General features: G+C 46.0%; 1 protein-coding gene across 1 annotated transcript; it reads left to right on the top strand.

Annotated features, from left to right (window-relative positions):
- Positions 1–1,657: 1,657 nt before the first annotated feature.
- On the top strand, positions 1,658–5,701 carry npy (neuropeptide Y). The gene is made up of 4 exons (XM_006636048.3): positions 1,658–1,766; positions 2,904–3,091; positions 4,325–4,405; positions 5,418–5,701. The coding sequence occupies exons 2-4, from the start codon at positions 2,904–2,906 to the stop codon at positions 5,440–5,442; spliced, it is 294 nt and encodes a 97-aa protein (XP_006636111.1). The 5' UTR covers positions 1,658–1,766; the 3' UTR covers positions 5,443–5,701.
- Positions 5,702–15,832: the final 10,131 nt, after the last annotated feature.

The raw sequence follows: 15,832 nt of genomic DNA, 5'->3' as shown, positions 1-15,832 counted from the left end.
TGCCCAGGTGTGACGCGATCCGAGAGCCATTCACCCCTCCCTGGGCAGGACACCAGTCCACCACTGGGAGCACGCCCCAGCAATACTGGTCTCCACTCACACACCTGGGTGGCTGGTGCTCCCAAGGTTACAACAGCAGTGTCTGCAGCAGGGACTCGAACCCGCGGCCCAAGCACTGTACTGTATGTTGTAATATGAGGAGAGGCCACAATCTGCCCATCCTACAGTAGTACAAGGCTGCACTGCCAGAGCACAGAGTCCTCATCCCCAAACCCCTCCGTTGGGCAGACACTACATCCTGGACAGTGATCTTCAGGGCACGCTGTAACAGAACCGCTTACAAGGGCCATGAGCTCAGAAGCTGAACTATATGTTAAAGCCAATACATTTTAAGATGAGATTAAGAAGATTCATGGGTACCTGGATTCTTGCGTTTACGTTAGACATATTTTATTCTGAAGGATGCTGTTTCTTGAAACGCCTGCCGTAGCCGTGGGACCCAAATGATGTCCGGCACGATGTTGAGGACTCGTTCAATTTTAATTTCTGTCAAAAGTTTTGGGGTCTTTCCTCACAAAGCCCAGCTCTCTTCAACCGCAGGAGTAAACTGCTCACGGGGAGAGGGACCGTGCACCGTGGCGTCGCCTCTTCAAGTCTTCATCGGGAGAAAATAAAGTCAGAGGTCTGGATAAGTTCTGACTAGGGATAGAAATGAGCGCTGAGCGGCTGGTGTGAATTTAGAATTATCTGTGCCACGAATATATTTATCTCGCTTGTGAACTCCGCGCCTGTTTCTTTATTTCTAAAAAGGATTATATGTGAATTTTAAACTCATGAGAGAGCTGAACGAAGCCAGGGTATCGGTTTCGGCAACACGGCCGCTCCACACTCCGGCACCCCTTGGTCTCTTCCACGGGCTTTCCTCGTGTGTCCCGGAGAAAACGAGAGAAACAGAGCAGGCCAGATGTAAAAAAAAAACCCACAGTGCCCCAGTGTCTTCTTCTTTACTTAAATAACCTGTTCGATGTAATGATTCGCTTCATTAGTCAACATGTTCGCCTTATCCATGTTTTAATAAAGGACTTATTAAATAATATTTTAAAAAATGAACCGACAGGGCAGCTGGCTGGATTTATGAACAGGGAACACTTGAATTCATGACCCTGAAAAACTGCTAGAATCGAAGCCACAGTCTCAGCCCTCAGGAACTCTGGCAGGGGCCCAGATTCGGAGCTGACGGGTCCGCATTCGTCTCGGCAGTGCAGCGGCGATTGGCGAGGCTGCCCACGTTTTCTCCGCGCACATTGTCACTGCGCTCTATCGTTAAAGATCAGGACCGTCACCGCAGTCTTTACACCTGCACCTGTCGCATCTTCGAATGCTATTTCAGTTCACTCTTATTTTGTGTAGTTCGCCTTTTTTTCCTCCTAGTTCATTTCTTGAGTTGAATTTAAAAAAAAGAAGAAATAAAGTGTTTAGGGGGAAATCTTTTTTCTCTTCCCTATTTCCGACGGAAAGCAATCATTTTTATCTGGAGTCGTTTTTAACGAGGGATGACAGCTCATGTACTGACGTGTGCTTTCCTTTTGCAAAGGTGCGATAAGAGAATTGTGCTCAGCGGTGCGTGGTTGAACCCAGACCCCTCCTCCAGTGGCGAATGGCGCTTTGTATAAAATCCCCCGAATGGCAGATCGCGACCAGAGAGCATCTGTGAGCGCGCCTGGACCCCTGTCGCCGCGTTGAGACCACCTGTTCCAGAGCTTAATGTGAGTACACCGCCCGCCGCTCGCTCCTATTCCTGCACGACTGCTGTATCACTGCTGAGCGCCTTCGCATGCCGCACTGGGGGAATTCAGTCCACTCCGTGAGGGTATTGTAAACTGACATTTATTTTTGTTGCAAAACTGCCCCCTTTTTTGAATTGATCCATGTAAGAAAGTATGTTATAAAGCGATGTTTTGCTCCTCCAAAGCTTCCCCGAAACACGCAGGGCTCTTCGGTTCTTTCACTTAACGCTTAACGACACAATTATCCGAGCTGGAGCTCTGGGGTTCTCTTTAATTACTTTAACCACTGTAATCCGCTGTGTTTCGATACCTAGGTCACATATCCAATTTCTCACTTGGGGATCTAGGTGTATCGTGGTAACCTTACGTTTCGCTTGAGCAGATCATGTGTCGGGAAGACACAGCCGTGTCAAACTTCACCTCACCTCGCACTTAGACGACAATCCTAACCGCTTCTCCACGCTGTTTTCGTGGTAATGCGAACACTAGCCAAGCTCCTACTAACAGGCCGTACCCCAGGTACTGGGCTCGATCGGTCTGGCGCCTTTACAGACAGGAGCGTCAGCGTCGGTATGTCAGACGTACAGAGTAACACGCCGGGTGGAAACTGATTTACTGGGTTTACAGTTATCTCCCTCTCACGGTCAGAATAAATACACTTGCTCAACGTTTTGGAAGGTAACTCAATTTTATTTAAAAAACAATTGCTGTCTAAAAAGCTAACAGTACATAATTGTGGATGTATATTTAGTTTTATACTTTTTTATGGAACACCTTGTCTCTTTCTGTATTAAAGACCATATTTAGAAACGGGCAGAAACACGACTGCTTGAAAGTCATTCATGCAGTGGGAAACGGTGTGGCACGGTGTACAATACACACAGCTGTCCAAAGACGAAAGCGCAACGTCTGACCAGATAGCATCCTTTACAACGCTACAGATTAGGCGTGCTAAAACCATATTCCTTTTGTTTCCGTACAGGTCTGCATAGTTGTGTAAACAGTTATCCATTCTGCAAAATACTAATTATGATGGCGATTTAGTGGCAAGGGTCGCTGAAACGCCTTTTTTGAACAGCCTGTATCAGGGTAGGTCCCGTCTCCCTGTCCCCGCAGATGCAGTCGACACTGGGCCTGTGGGCGGGAGTGCTGGCCGTCGCCTTCTGCACCCTGATCTGCGCGGGCACGCCGGCCGAGGCGTACCCCCCCAGACCCGACAACCCGGGCGAGGACGCGCCGGCGGAGGACTTGGCCAGATACTACTCGGCCCTGAGGCACTACATCAACCTCATCACCCGGCAGCGGTAAGGGCGCGACCGCGGTCTGGAAAAGTCTTCTTTCCGCTCACAGATACGGATCAATGTCTCTTACTGGCCTCTTCGATTACAAAAATATATATATATAGTTTGGATTTTTTTTCCCGGTGATGTTATTGGGATTAATTCCATGGCATAAACATAGCTCATTAACAGGTGTCGAGCAGAGGGAATTCGCTGAGTTCGATACATTTTGTTTTGTTAAAAACCCCGAGGTGCCACAAGCACTTTCGGAAATTGTTCAGGATTGTCAGGGCAGAGAACTCTTGTAGTAGCCTCTGCGTCATCTTCAAGTTGTGATTGTAATAAATAGTGGAAGAGAGCCTTTGTTAAAGTCTCTGTCAGTCGTATTGTGTGGAGCGATGTGAAACATATATTCGTGCGTTTTCCCCAATTTCAGCAGCGCAGTAAGATCGCCCAGCTGTTGAGCGCTGCGTCTGGCCCGCAGCGAGTGGGAAATAGATACAAATAGCTTGAGATGAGCGTCAGCCGCCACCCGGCTGCCTTTTAGTTCTGAGAATGTATTTTAAAATGTTTTAAAACATTTCCAAAAGTGACATTACTAGCCTGTGCTTTTCCCTGGGTCAAGTGCTTTAAATTGCGGAAACAGACCTTTTTACTTCTGAGAAAAACTAAACTCGTTTACTTCCCTCTCTCCTGTAATAATAGAGCGTGATGTTTCGCAAAGCTAAATTTCCTTTTTTCGCGGATCTTCCAAGACACGGATAAAGTTATCAGGACAGACCGTGGATAGCGAGAGAATTCAAGGGAAAATATTCATCCGCAGCTGCCTCGGAACACGGGTTCGAATCCGGGCCGCAGACCGTATTTTCCGCCCGGCTGCGACGTGCTGGCCAGGTCAGCCGGTCGAGTCTGGAGTCCAGAGCTGCCGCAGTCATGTCGGCTCCGAGATGCACGTTTTATCGACAACACGGGGCTGCAGGATCGCTCCGCCTAGCCCGGTGCGGAGCACCATTAGCCGGGCCCGCGGAAGTTTCCCCGAGCTGCTCGAAGCTCACAGCCGCATGTGAGATCGGACCGTTCTCATTGGCAACCCGAGGCTTAGATATTAACGCCGGGTTTTAAGATCAGCTGTTCCTGCGCGGTGAAGCGGAGGGACGCGCCAGACGCGAGTGTTTTTCATGGTCTCTGCGCTGCGCACGTCTGACGGCTTCAGCGAAGGATGGGGTTGCTGACGACCCTGTCGGTGTCCTTCCACAGGTATGGGAAGCGGTCCAGCCCCGACTCCTTGTTCTCAGACCTGCTGTTGAGAGAGAGCACAGAGAGCATTCCCAGGACCAGGTAGGGCGCCAACAGGTGGCAGACGACCTGGTACAAAGGCCCGTTCACTTCCACGCAGTGCCGAGTGCGTTTGGCAGATTTGAAATGTTTGTGAATGTCTTATCCCCTTTAACAACCCTAGCGCAGTTCCGAATTTCTCTCCTCCTGCCGGGAGGGGCCCGCAGTGGCACACTGTAGAGAATCGCTGGGACGGCGCTGCCATTGAAGTTTTATTGCAAAGTTTATTACAAAATAGGAGAATCGTCTGCTAGTGGGCACTTGAATTCAAACGTTACGTGAGAGCTGCCTTTTGACAGAATTCCCACTTGTTTTCTCACAGTGCCTTTTCTTAACACTGCACGCGTTCCAGCTCCACATCGCTGTCCCCTTTCTTCAATAGGGAGCTTTTTCCACTCAAGCTGATGGAAAAGTAATTCCTGATGCTTTGTTTACCTCAGCGGATTTATTGTTGCGTCCTTTCTCACATTTAGAAACTCCTTCTGTGAAAGTCAATGCATAGAAATGACAGAATTTCACTCTCATGTTAATGTCATTCTGTCATCGTGGCTGAGGAATGAACACAAGACACGCCAGCAGGCTTTGAGTAGACGCCGTAGGATTAAAGTTCTCAGGACACATCTCCAGATAGTTCCACCCGTGTCGTACTGAGATCCTTCAGTAGAAACAAATTCTTTTTCTTTGCCGTCGTTATTATTATTGTTGTCATTTGTGTCGGTGATGTCTCGCTCCACCCACACATGTCCTCTGTGCTGATTCATTAGAAAGCTTGAAGTCCTCCCAGGCAGCTCTCCTGGAGGCCGGCATGTTGCTGCTCTCTGACGCACTCACACAGTGCAGCCTGTGCTGTGTACAAACTTAACTACACAGAGCAATGGGGCCAAACTCCAGCAGATTCTGAACATGCATCGTGATACCAAAACAAAACACACCTGAAACGGTTCTCCTATTAACTTTTTTAATCTTTTAGCTGCGGAAACCCAGTCCTTTAAAATCTGTTCTCTTATATTTTCAGATTCGAAGACCCTACCCTGTGGTGATGGGAGCAGTGCTCTCCGATATGTGTGTCCCCTCACGTCTCGCATCGCCGTCACACCAACACCCCGAGTCCAGGACGCCAGGGTCCCAAAGACAGATGCTGCATGCCACCATCTCCATCCAACTGTGTAGGAAGAACTCTTGCATCATACTGTATATACATTTATGTAAGCAATATATTTGTGCATTGCAATTATAATAGTGGAAAAAAAACTATTATTTGTATAGTAAAATTGCGCTATTAAAATTCATTTAAAAATATCATAGTCAGTGAAGTGATTTTCTTATGTTAAGATGCGTCATTTTTTCTCAATTTTCATTTTTGTATCTGTCTAAAAATACATTAAACTATGAAGTATATGCACGACAACTGTATGTAATGTCTGTATCCCATTATACTGACTTTACAGTTAACACAATGGTACTTTGCATAATTAAACCTAGATAATCCCACAACCCTTTTAACTTCACATTTAGAAAACTTCTATTATCCAAAAAATACCCCTTTTCACCAATAATATAGTTTGTCTCATAGCAGTCCTCGTCTTTTAGTCAATGTGCTTTCTGTAGATGGAGGAAACAGGCAGCTTTGTTTGGGGACTTGTCCTTTCCCCACAAAATACTTGGCCAGGCCAAGTCTCTCTCACGCTGATCTCCGCAGGCTTCTGCTGTAAAACAAGATCCACAGGTTCTGAAATAACACTCACTGATCCATGCAGCAGGCAACGATAGAGCCCAGCTCTTCCTGCAGGAGCTGTCCAGCTATTCCTGCATTTCTACCAGCTTCTTATCTACAGTATGTACAGGAGCCGTTTGGCCAAGGGAATTGTTCTTGAGATACAGAGTTCATTCCTGCACCAACACTGTTGGGTTTTGCTTGAACAGATTGCACAATATCTTTAAAAGAAGCCTGCAATTCTGCAAACATATATAGAAGTGTTTATAGCAAGCGTTGAATAAATAAAAGGAGATGAATGAAATATGTGGGGAAAGAGAATGCACAAGTTTCAGATATGAAATCTAGCCATTGAATCAAATTCAAAACTTCTAGCAATTGTATTGTTGTCCAAAAAGCCTTTGGTGTTTTGCCATTCTTCTCCTGCTGTCTCAATTTATTTTTTTCCATCTATTCTTTACAGTTCATTTTCCTTTGTAAAGTTAGTTATTTACCATCAAAATGCATTTTACAGGGAGGTATAAAATATTTTTTTCCAGCCCTGCTCTGTAATGGCGGTTTATTATGTGACAATGGGTCTGACTAACGTTTCATGTCTTAACTGTAGACGTCAAATTTTAAAAGCTGCACAAGAACCAATTTATACCAAATATAGTAGTTACCTCACATAAAATGAATTATAATTTCATCTAAGTTAAACTTCAATTCCTATTCTATTTATATTTCTGAATTCGTCATAATCGCAGCTCCACTAAATAACTCACAATGGTGATAAAGGATCATCTGCTGAACACAGGAAACAGCAATATCTTATTTCTTCTGTGTGTCGGCTCAGAGCTCCCAGTGGAGACAACAGATTTAGTCATTGCCCTTAAAATTCACTTTCTTCTCATTCATATGCCAGAGTACGTCCATGGTTGCGGAACCTCAAACTGGGAAATCTCATGGAATTGCAATCACTCATATATTCTGTCTTTTCAGAAACAAAACTTGAAGTTCTTCGCTCATCTTCATCAGCTTACAGACATTTTATTCTTCTTGCTTCTCCTTGCTCTTGCACGGAGAAGTAATTGCTCTTTGGCAAGTAGTAAGAAGCATAGTTCAACACAGAATACATGTTCCACCTGGCAGATCGGTGCCATGAGGTGCCTGTGACTCATATCTGCAATGCTTCTACTGATCCTTTAAAATCTTAATTGCCTTTTTAATGAACCGACACCTTGACCTTAACCATGTCACCAGCACACATGGTGAGACACAAGTCTCTCTTCAGCAATTGTAGCTACTGAAGACCTCTGTGGGCAGGACTGAAGAGGACAGGTCAGGGCACACTTTCCACAACACTCTTGTCCAGATCCCGGGACAGGCTGATCTCCGGAGTCCAGGTGTCCCGTGTGGAGTGGAATGGGAGTCCTGTTCATCCCAGTGAGCTAGGAAGGCAGAGACACAGGGACACCGCTGTGTGCCTGACCAGGAGGTCCCTGGGTTCGGTCTCCTGCAGGAGGTACAGTATCATCAGGGCATCAAATCTGAGGTGCAGTAACTCAGTGTCAGTGTTTCCTCACGTGACTTTTTCCTTCTGTATGATGGAAGTGAAGATAGCTCGGTCACAGTCTATGAACTTTCATGTTCTGTGTCCAAGTATCTGATTTTGCAGAGAGGGTAAGACAGCTATTGGACTACAGAAGACAGCAAAGCCCTCGTGACTAACTTGGCTGGCTGATGCTTTCATCCAAAGCAGCGCACATTCGCTCCCCTTACGCAGTCGGGTAATTTTCTGGAGGGGTTTTGAATGAGGCATTTTGCACAACAGAGTCTTTCCTTCCAGTTACGACTCCAGAAAACTCAGCGTCTCATTAGTTCTGCTAACAATTGTTCTTAAATATATCACTCCAAAGGAGCCCAAAGCCCTCTATATAGGATCGGGCCCTTCCAGCCCACCTGGACAGAGGTTGAACGTCCAGTGAAATATTATGTTTCCTCAGTCGTGTCCTCGGTTGTTTTCAGCCTATAAAGTCGTGCCGGCTGCTAATCCCTGTATCACAGAAACATTAACCTTTAAATGAACTCAGAGTCGAAACAAAAGCTAAAAGACGAAATTTTTTGACGGAAAATCGTTTAAATTATATACTTCTTCTTCTTCAGAAAAGCACTTTTTAAAAAAATGTTTTTGTGTCGTGCGTACTTGTCTTACAGTAAACCTGTTTTCCAGCCTACTCGTTAACACGGCCCCCTAGCGGCTCATTTGAGTATAGCCTTCACGGCTCACTCCAGGCGTGCTCTAACTCCAGACCCTGCTGCTACGCTTCCAACACCTGATTCCCTTCATTAGCTGTTTGTTATCTGGATGTACGGCGTGCCCGTTGATCCATAATGAGGTCTGCTGAGCCGCACACGCGTGTACGCTGTCGATTGTTTTCACGGACCTCAGGAGGGAGAGAGACTCACGTCTTCGTTATCTCTTCCAAGACATTATTTCTACCCTGCTCCGACAGGAGCCACACACAAACCGCAAATACGGAAATGTGCTTAAAAAAATTAAACGAAATCCGTAATCCCACACTTGAACAGACCTCACAGCCTTTATCATTCTTTCTTTATCTCTGCTGGCTCCTCCGCAGTCGCAGTCTGACTGACGCAGCCCGACTCTCCGCGGTCCAGTTCCAGCTACAGGCCGTCGTTCAGACGCCGTATAGCCGCCAATTAACGTTCAGCGAGCGTTGTCCCGGAACTGTGTTTGGACCGTCCTATTTGAGGACACCCTACCGCAGGGGTCACCGGGTGAATCCTCGCACGCTGAGCTTCCTCAGGTGATCTTGCAGGCCCTCTGTCGCTTTCTCTCATCACAGCCCACGCCAATAAGCTCCATTTCTGCGCAGCGGGGTGAGGGCTGGTGGCATTTTCCTGCGAGGCTAAAGCAGCCAAATTAAAATTGTATCATTCTCCTGCAGGACGGAAGATCGGGTATTAAACGATTCAAGGTGGGAGAGCGCTTACGGAGTTGTCAATAATGAAAGCAGGTGTAATTAACGAAAGGCGAACCATGACCGAGGTCGGCTCTTGGGCTTCTGATGATATCTGATGCGCACTCCATTGCTGATGTGAAGGAACACGGGAACACGAAAGAGCATTGCTGCCATCAACGGGAAAACAAATCCCGAATTTCGGGAATATTCCCGAAAATCTCAGACTATCTCGTAATGACGAGATTTAGGGCGCTCTCGTTCTTTCCGGATACGCGAGAGTGTCCTCAGGGTTAGAACTGTTCAGATGAGGTACAAACTGGGACGTTTCATGATGAATAAACCCCGAGGCGAAGCACGTCCGGCCGCATGTTGCAGTGTTGCGCCTTGCCAGGAACACTAAACACAGCTGTCGGTCGCTTGCGGGTCGTGTCATTGTGACACAGTGTGACAGGTTGTTCAGACAGTACACGACCGGTTCGGTCTCAAAACTCCCAGATAACTCGGGGTTTTGTTTCCTAGACGGCAGCAGGACAGACTGGGTTCCTTACCGCGTATAAAGAGCTGTGCATTCCCATGAATGCAGGATATTATTTATTATCATTGAAAGAGAATGAGAGGCGGTTGTTCCAAAACCGAGGGTCCCCAGACCGGCAGACTGGCTGCAATGTGCGCTTTTATCCCACAAACTGGGTTGACTGAATGACCTGCTCTTATTGGTAACATCTCCGTGCAACCTTTTTTAGGCACAGTACAGCTTTAATATTCTGTACAGATGCACAATGTCAATGTACCAGCAGGCCACAGTTTTCTTAAATGACCAGTTCTCCAAGGCATTTTATTTTAGTTCTTAACAATTGGGGGAATAAGCTAAAGCTGTTTTTGCAGTTGAACATTGTGTTCACTAAGTGCCTTACCGCACACGACTGGTGGAAAGCTTATCGTGTAAGGCGTGTCGGTCAGAGCCACAACCCTTGAAGCACACCCATCATTAAGAGGCTCCCCTGAGTGTCCCTGCCAGGACGCTGGAATCTGACTGGACACCGTATTGTTGCTATTAAAAGGTAAGGGAAGAGACCCTCTGTCCTAAAACCTTGGCTTTCACAGCAGGGCGTTAAACGTGAGACAGATTCGAAGTTGCACAAGCCTGGTAGCAGGCAGGGTGGTTGTGGTGCTTCAGCGCTGAGACGTCTGGGCGGAGAAGCACCTCAGGTTTCGGGGTGAAGAAGCTGAAGGCCTCATCAGCGGAAAGTCCGGAGAAAAGCCATCAGCGCTCGGCGACCAGCACCTTTCCCTCACTGCTGGTGAAGTGCTGCCGCCTAGTGGCGAGACTGGCGTTGTGCCTCCTCTGCACGCACGGGGTGGCGCAGGGTCGGAGATTTCCAACACTCAATCTCTCGGTAGCCAGGGCAACTGCGTTTGTTTCTGGATGATATTATACAGCATGAGGGAAAAACAAAAGATGTACGTGATTATTGGAGCAGAAGCTCGGTTACGGCTCAGTAAGAAGGTTTGAAAGTGAGAAATGTGTGATGCTCCAAGTACTTCGCGTTCCTTCAGACAGCTTCCCTGAACTCGTGAGCAGAGGGCTGGCTTGGTTCTCACTGACAGCTGGTGTAAATCCCTATGAGTCCAGCTGTAGGCTTTCCTGAAGGATTGCTACTACTGGGGTTTACACACCAGCGAAAGACCGCAAAGGATTTCCAGTCTCAGCTGTTGCCTCTGGTCTGGAAAGCACGGACCAGCGGACTCAAGAACAGCCTCTATCCCACTGCCGTAGACATCCTCAGCAGCTAAGCGCAGAGCCTCAATACACATCTGCACTCTGCACTTTTTACACGGTCTTCCACTTTTTTGGGGTCTCACTACTACATATTTATTTATTTTTCCACAACATGTTGGTGGTTCCTGTCGTCCACAGCGCGTGGCGCTGTCTGTTGCGGGGCGTGTGTCCCGAGAGATCGCCGCGATGAAGAACGTGCGTGTTCATATGGCAATGAACTCCTCTGCCACTGCTGGAATCACAGTCTGCAGAGGAGAACCAGTGGAGCGGGTTGTGAAAGAGAAAATGAAATGTCCAGCGTCCTAAGAGCATCGGCTTGCCAGGTTTGTGCACCTTACCTTAGATATTAAGGTAATAGGGCCATGTGAGTAAACGGCACTCCACGTACAGTACTGTATTTACAAGGCATTTTTACATTGGTAGTTCGAGGAGGCAGCTGCATCAGCATGCGAAGACTCCACAGCCAACGCCTTGTGTTTCTTTTCTTCTCTTTCCAGCATGGGATTAACCTTTACTTGTTCATTTTTACATTGGGCCTATTTTTTTAAACCGCAACCCACCTTTGATACCCAATTCGATAAAGAACAATTAACAAGTCCAGCCTGAGATCCAAAATGATTCGGCTCCATCAGTCCCCAGGAATCTGGGTTTGGCTCATGTTTAGAAACGCAGCACGGGTCTCCCTCCCGAGATAGTCAGACCGGACCCTTTGCAGTGATTTTGAGAGCTGGACTGGATCTCCAGAGTCCGCAAAGAGCAGGCTTGGGATTCACCAGTCGGATGCAGGGAGGAACATGGAATGAGCTGCAGAGCCTTGCAGCGGACGAGCACCATGTCTGAGTTTTCACGGGAAATCGCAGCAGGTTAAAAATAGTTATGTTTCTGCAATAGGCTGGGCTAAGGTTACACTTTACGTAAGCGCACAAGTCCACACCCCTGAGCCAGTAGTCACTGAAAGGTCTTGTTCTGTTTCTGCTCTTTCGTAACAAGTTAGTCATCAAAGCAAACAGCAGCTGACCTCCCAGGGCTGAAACTGTACTTTTTCAAGAAGGATTATTCCAGTATTACTTTATGCCACAGACTCTGGGCCTTTTTTATTTGTATGCTACAAATATCTGAATTATATATATATATTACATTATAAAACTAAATTGCTTCACATGTTTTGAGTTGCTTTATCTCAGTGACCAAAGTAGCATTGTCAGTTCAGCCAAATAATGTATTGTTCCATATTCAAGTTACAAAAACATCAGGAAGTGAGAAGAAAAAATCGCTTGAGCCAATCAGAGCGCTCCAACATCCTTTAATGCTACCAGAACAGTGTCTTCCTGACTCTTGAAGGATTCCAGACGGTGACGCAACCTGACAGGCCGCCGTGCCCACCTACACGGCTGAGCGCTTTACTGTTGTGCTCTGGGTGACGTACCTGGCAGAGGGGCAGGGCAGCTGGGCCTTGTCCTAGATGTGAACCCACAAGCTCCCTGTCACACGTCCGGGGCTCAGACTTCTATATCGCACTGCTTTCAACTCGGCGTAGAAAATTCAGGTGTGAACATTTTGTTATTCGAGTATCCTACATACACACTCAGAGGTCTGTCTAGTCCATCTGGACACGAGGAGCTACAGTAATTGATCCAAGATCTTGTTCAGATATCAGTCAGCTCCTTAAAATGTTGTTGTAGACATTGTACTGTACGTTCACACTTTAATCCTTGAAATCTGACTACACCAAACTACTGGAGTCAGACAGGCTTAGCGTATATCCAGTGCACAGACCAGATGTCACTATCTCCTCTGTTAAGCTCAGCTATATTTTCTAAACACTTTAACAAGCGACACACTGAGTAACTATGACAGTTAATTCAGTCGTGGCTTTGATCTACAACTGTGTCTTAGCTCACACCTCCCTTTCAGTTTGTCTCTGAGAGCCGTTCACAAGCAGCTTTTTCCTAAAGGTGAATGGTTGATTGGCAACTTCAGAGGGATTGAGTGAGTTTTACAGGTTGAGTGAACCAATGAGAGAGAAGAGTTGTGCTGTTTACTGTAAAAACACTTACAGGTGCGACAGCAGAGCTCCAAAGAGGAGCAGTTATCTGATTAGAGAACAACTGTGAGGTCAGAACAGAGAGTTCCCTGGAAAGAAAATGAAAAATGTCACAAGTACAGCTATCTGGAGGTGTTGAGGGCACTTTCGGGGAATTAAAAACCAGGCTGTGAAGGAAACTGGCAATCGAAGTATGTAATGTACTGTATTTCTAAGATACTGTGGGACAATGGAAAAAAAATAATCACTGCCATTAATGGTATCTTTCCTTAGAATCATGAGGTTTAACAGGTGTTTCATAATTTAACTTTGTTTTTTTCTGCTCTCTTGTGAATTGAGAGAAATAAATACACAAGAATTAAAGCAATCAGCAATTTTAGAAGTCACTATTGCACTCAGACCATGCTGTTTCTTGAAGGCAGAACAGGCAGAAGCGATATTTCTGAAAGGAGCACATTAGGAGCTGCACGCAATCACTCTTGTGATGGGGTGTGGGAGCAGGCAGGGCTCAGTGGTGTTCAGGACACACTCCAGCGTGGAGACTCATTGTGTCTCTCTGCAAAGGCTTGCAAAGCATTGGGAAGACTGAAAAGAAACTGTCACAGTGAATTTCCTCCCTCACTGCCTTTTACCTTTTATATGTGCATTTAACTAGATGAAGCAACTGCAAACAGATTTCAGGAGAGTGCCCATTTATAAAGCTGGGCATTCAGTCTGAGAGATGCAGCCTGCCTTGCTCAAGGGAAGACAGCGGTTTCTCCCTCTCTGCAGGCAGTGCCATTATCCGGGACCCAGGAGCTAGATCCTGTGAAAGCATGGAGAGGAAATAACCCAGAATGAGCCCCGGCTGAAAGAATATGATTCTGTCAATGTTTTATACTTTTAAAGCATGGGCAATGCAGGGCTGAAACGTGTCGATGTGGCCGAATGTTTCGCTGTAAAAAACAGGAGGGTGGTCATCAAGGGGCATGAAGGCTGTAATGATGCCGTCAGTTAAATTAAACAGCATATTGGTTTCAAGTGTTTGAATAAGTCAACAAAAGTCTTTCATTGGACTTTTCTGTTCCTTTAGACAGTAGAAGTTATATCAATAGAAGTAACTGCCTATAGTAAGCTTTTAGTTTTTATGTTTGTTTATTTTTATGATGACAATTTTCACCCAGCTGTTGGTGAGGAAGATTTATATATATATAATGTCTATTTACCCAGCAATAAGGGCAAAAACTGTAATGAGTTATTTACAGCATAATATAGGCCTAAATATACATGTAAACCATGCCCACCTGTTAATGAGTAAGAGTCCTGTATCTAAACAGAAACAATGCAGCTCTTTGCCCTGCTCGGCTGCTGGGCATATTGTCTTTCACTGAAGGGACAACTAGCACCTGGGGCATATAGCCACTTCCTCTGACACGACAGGACTGGCTTTGTCTCCTTCACCTCTATGATAGGAATGAGGGCTTGTTCCTGAATTTTTTATGTACAGCATTTTATAGAGGTTGTTTTCCTTAAAAAGAGATATATGAATAAATATATAAAATAAAGTTGGATTGACTGAAAATAAGTTGTCCCTATGCGAGAAAACTGAGACCAGAGGCATTTTATGACACAAAGGGTTGTGGGAATCGGGGATAAAATGCCCAGATGCTGGAGCCGATAACTTGACATATTTGATTAAAAGAAACGGATTAGATCCTGGGATCAATTAACTATTGACTACCAAATAGGCCAGACGGGTTGACTGACCTATATTGGATTCTTTCTCAAGCTCGCCTATTCTGAAGAAAGACACATCTACTCGACCCTCACTTGAGCGCTACAAACAAAATTAATCAAAATGAGTTACTGTGTGGTACTGAGAAAAGTGTTTCTGTGTAAAAGTGTTAAAGTATCTCTGTCTCTACTGTCCAGCTACAGTGTTACTGTATCTCTGTCCCCACTGTCCAACTACAGTATGTTAATGTATCTCTGTCCCCACTATCCAGCTACAGTATGTATCTCTGTCCCTAATATCCTGATACAGAGTGTGTCAATGTATCTCTGTCCAGCTACAGTGTGTGTTAATGTACCTTTGTCCAGCTACAGTGTATGTTAAAGTATTTCTGTCCCTAATATCCTGATACAGTGTATGTTAAAGTACCTCTGCTCCTGCTGTCCAGCCACAGTGTGTGTCTCTGTCTCTAATATCCTGATACACTGTGTGTTAATGTACCTCTGTCCAGCTACAGTGTGTGTCTCTGTCCCTAATATCCCGATACACTGTGTGGTAATGTACCTCTGTCCAGCTACAGTGTGTGTCTCTGTCCCTACTATCCTGATACAGTGTGTGTTAATGTACCTCTGTCCAGCTACAGTGTGTGTCTCTGTCCCTACTATCCTGATACAGTGTGTGTTAATGTACCTCTGTCCAGCTACAGTGTGTGTCTCTGTCCCTAATATCCTGATACAGTGTGTGTTAATGTACCTCTGTCCAGCTACAGTGTGTGTCTCTGTCCCTAATATCCTGATACAGTGTGTGTTAATGTACCTCTGTCCAGCTACAGTGTGTGTCTCTGTCCCTACTATCCTGATACAGTGTGTGTTAATGTACCTCTGTCCAGCTACAGTGTGTGTCTCTGTCCCTACTATCCTGATACAGTGTGTGTTAATGTACCTCTGTCCAGCTACAGTGTGTGTCTCTGTCCCTACTATCCTGATACAGTGTGTGTTAATGTACCTCTGTCCAGCTACAGTGTGTGTCTCTGTCCCTACTATCCTGATACAGTGTGTGTTAATGTACCTCTGTCCAGCTACAGTGTGTGTTAAAGTGTCTCTGTCACTAAGATCCTGCTACAGCGCGTGTTAATACGACCCTGTACTCTGAACTGACATTGGGGGCGGGGTCCTGCGCGCCTCCGGAATCTGATTGGTTCTTGCCCGTGCCTGA

Source organism: Lepisosteus oculatus, chromosome 10 (genome assembly GCF_040954835.1).
Source record: "Lepisosteus oculatus isolate fLepOcu1 chromosome 10, fLepOcu1.hap2, whole genome shotgun sequence".
In the NCBI taxonomy this organism is placed as follows: domain Eukaryota; kingdom Metazoa; phylum Chordata; class Actinopteri; order Semionotiformes; family Lepisosteidae; genus Lepisosteus; species Lepisosteus oculatus.
This window is presented reverse-complemented; position numbering and strand designations above follow the sequence as displayed.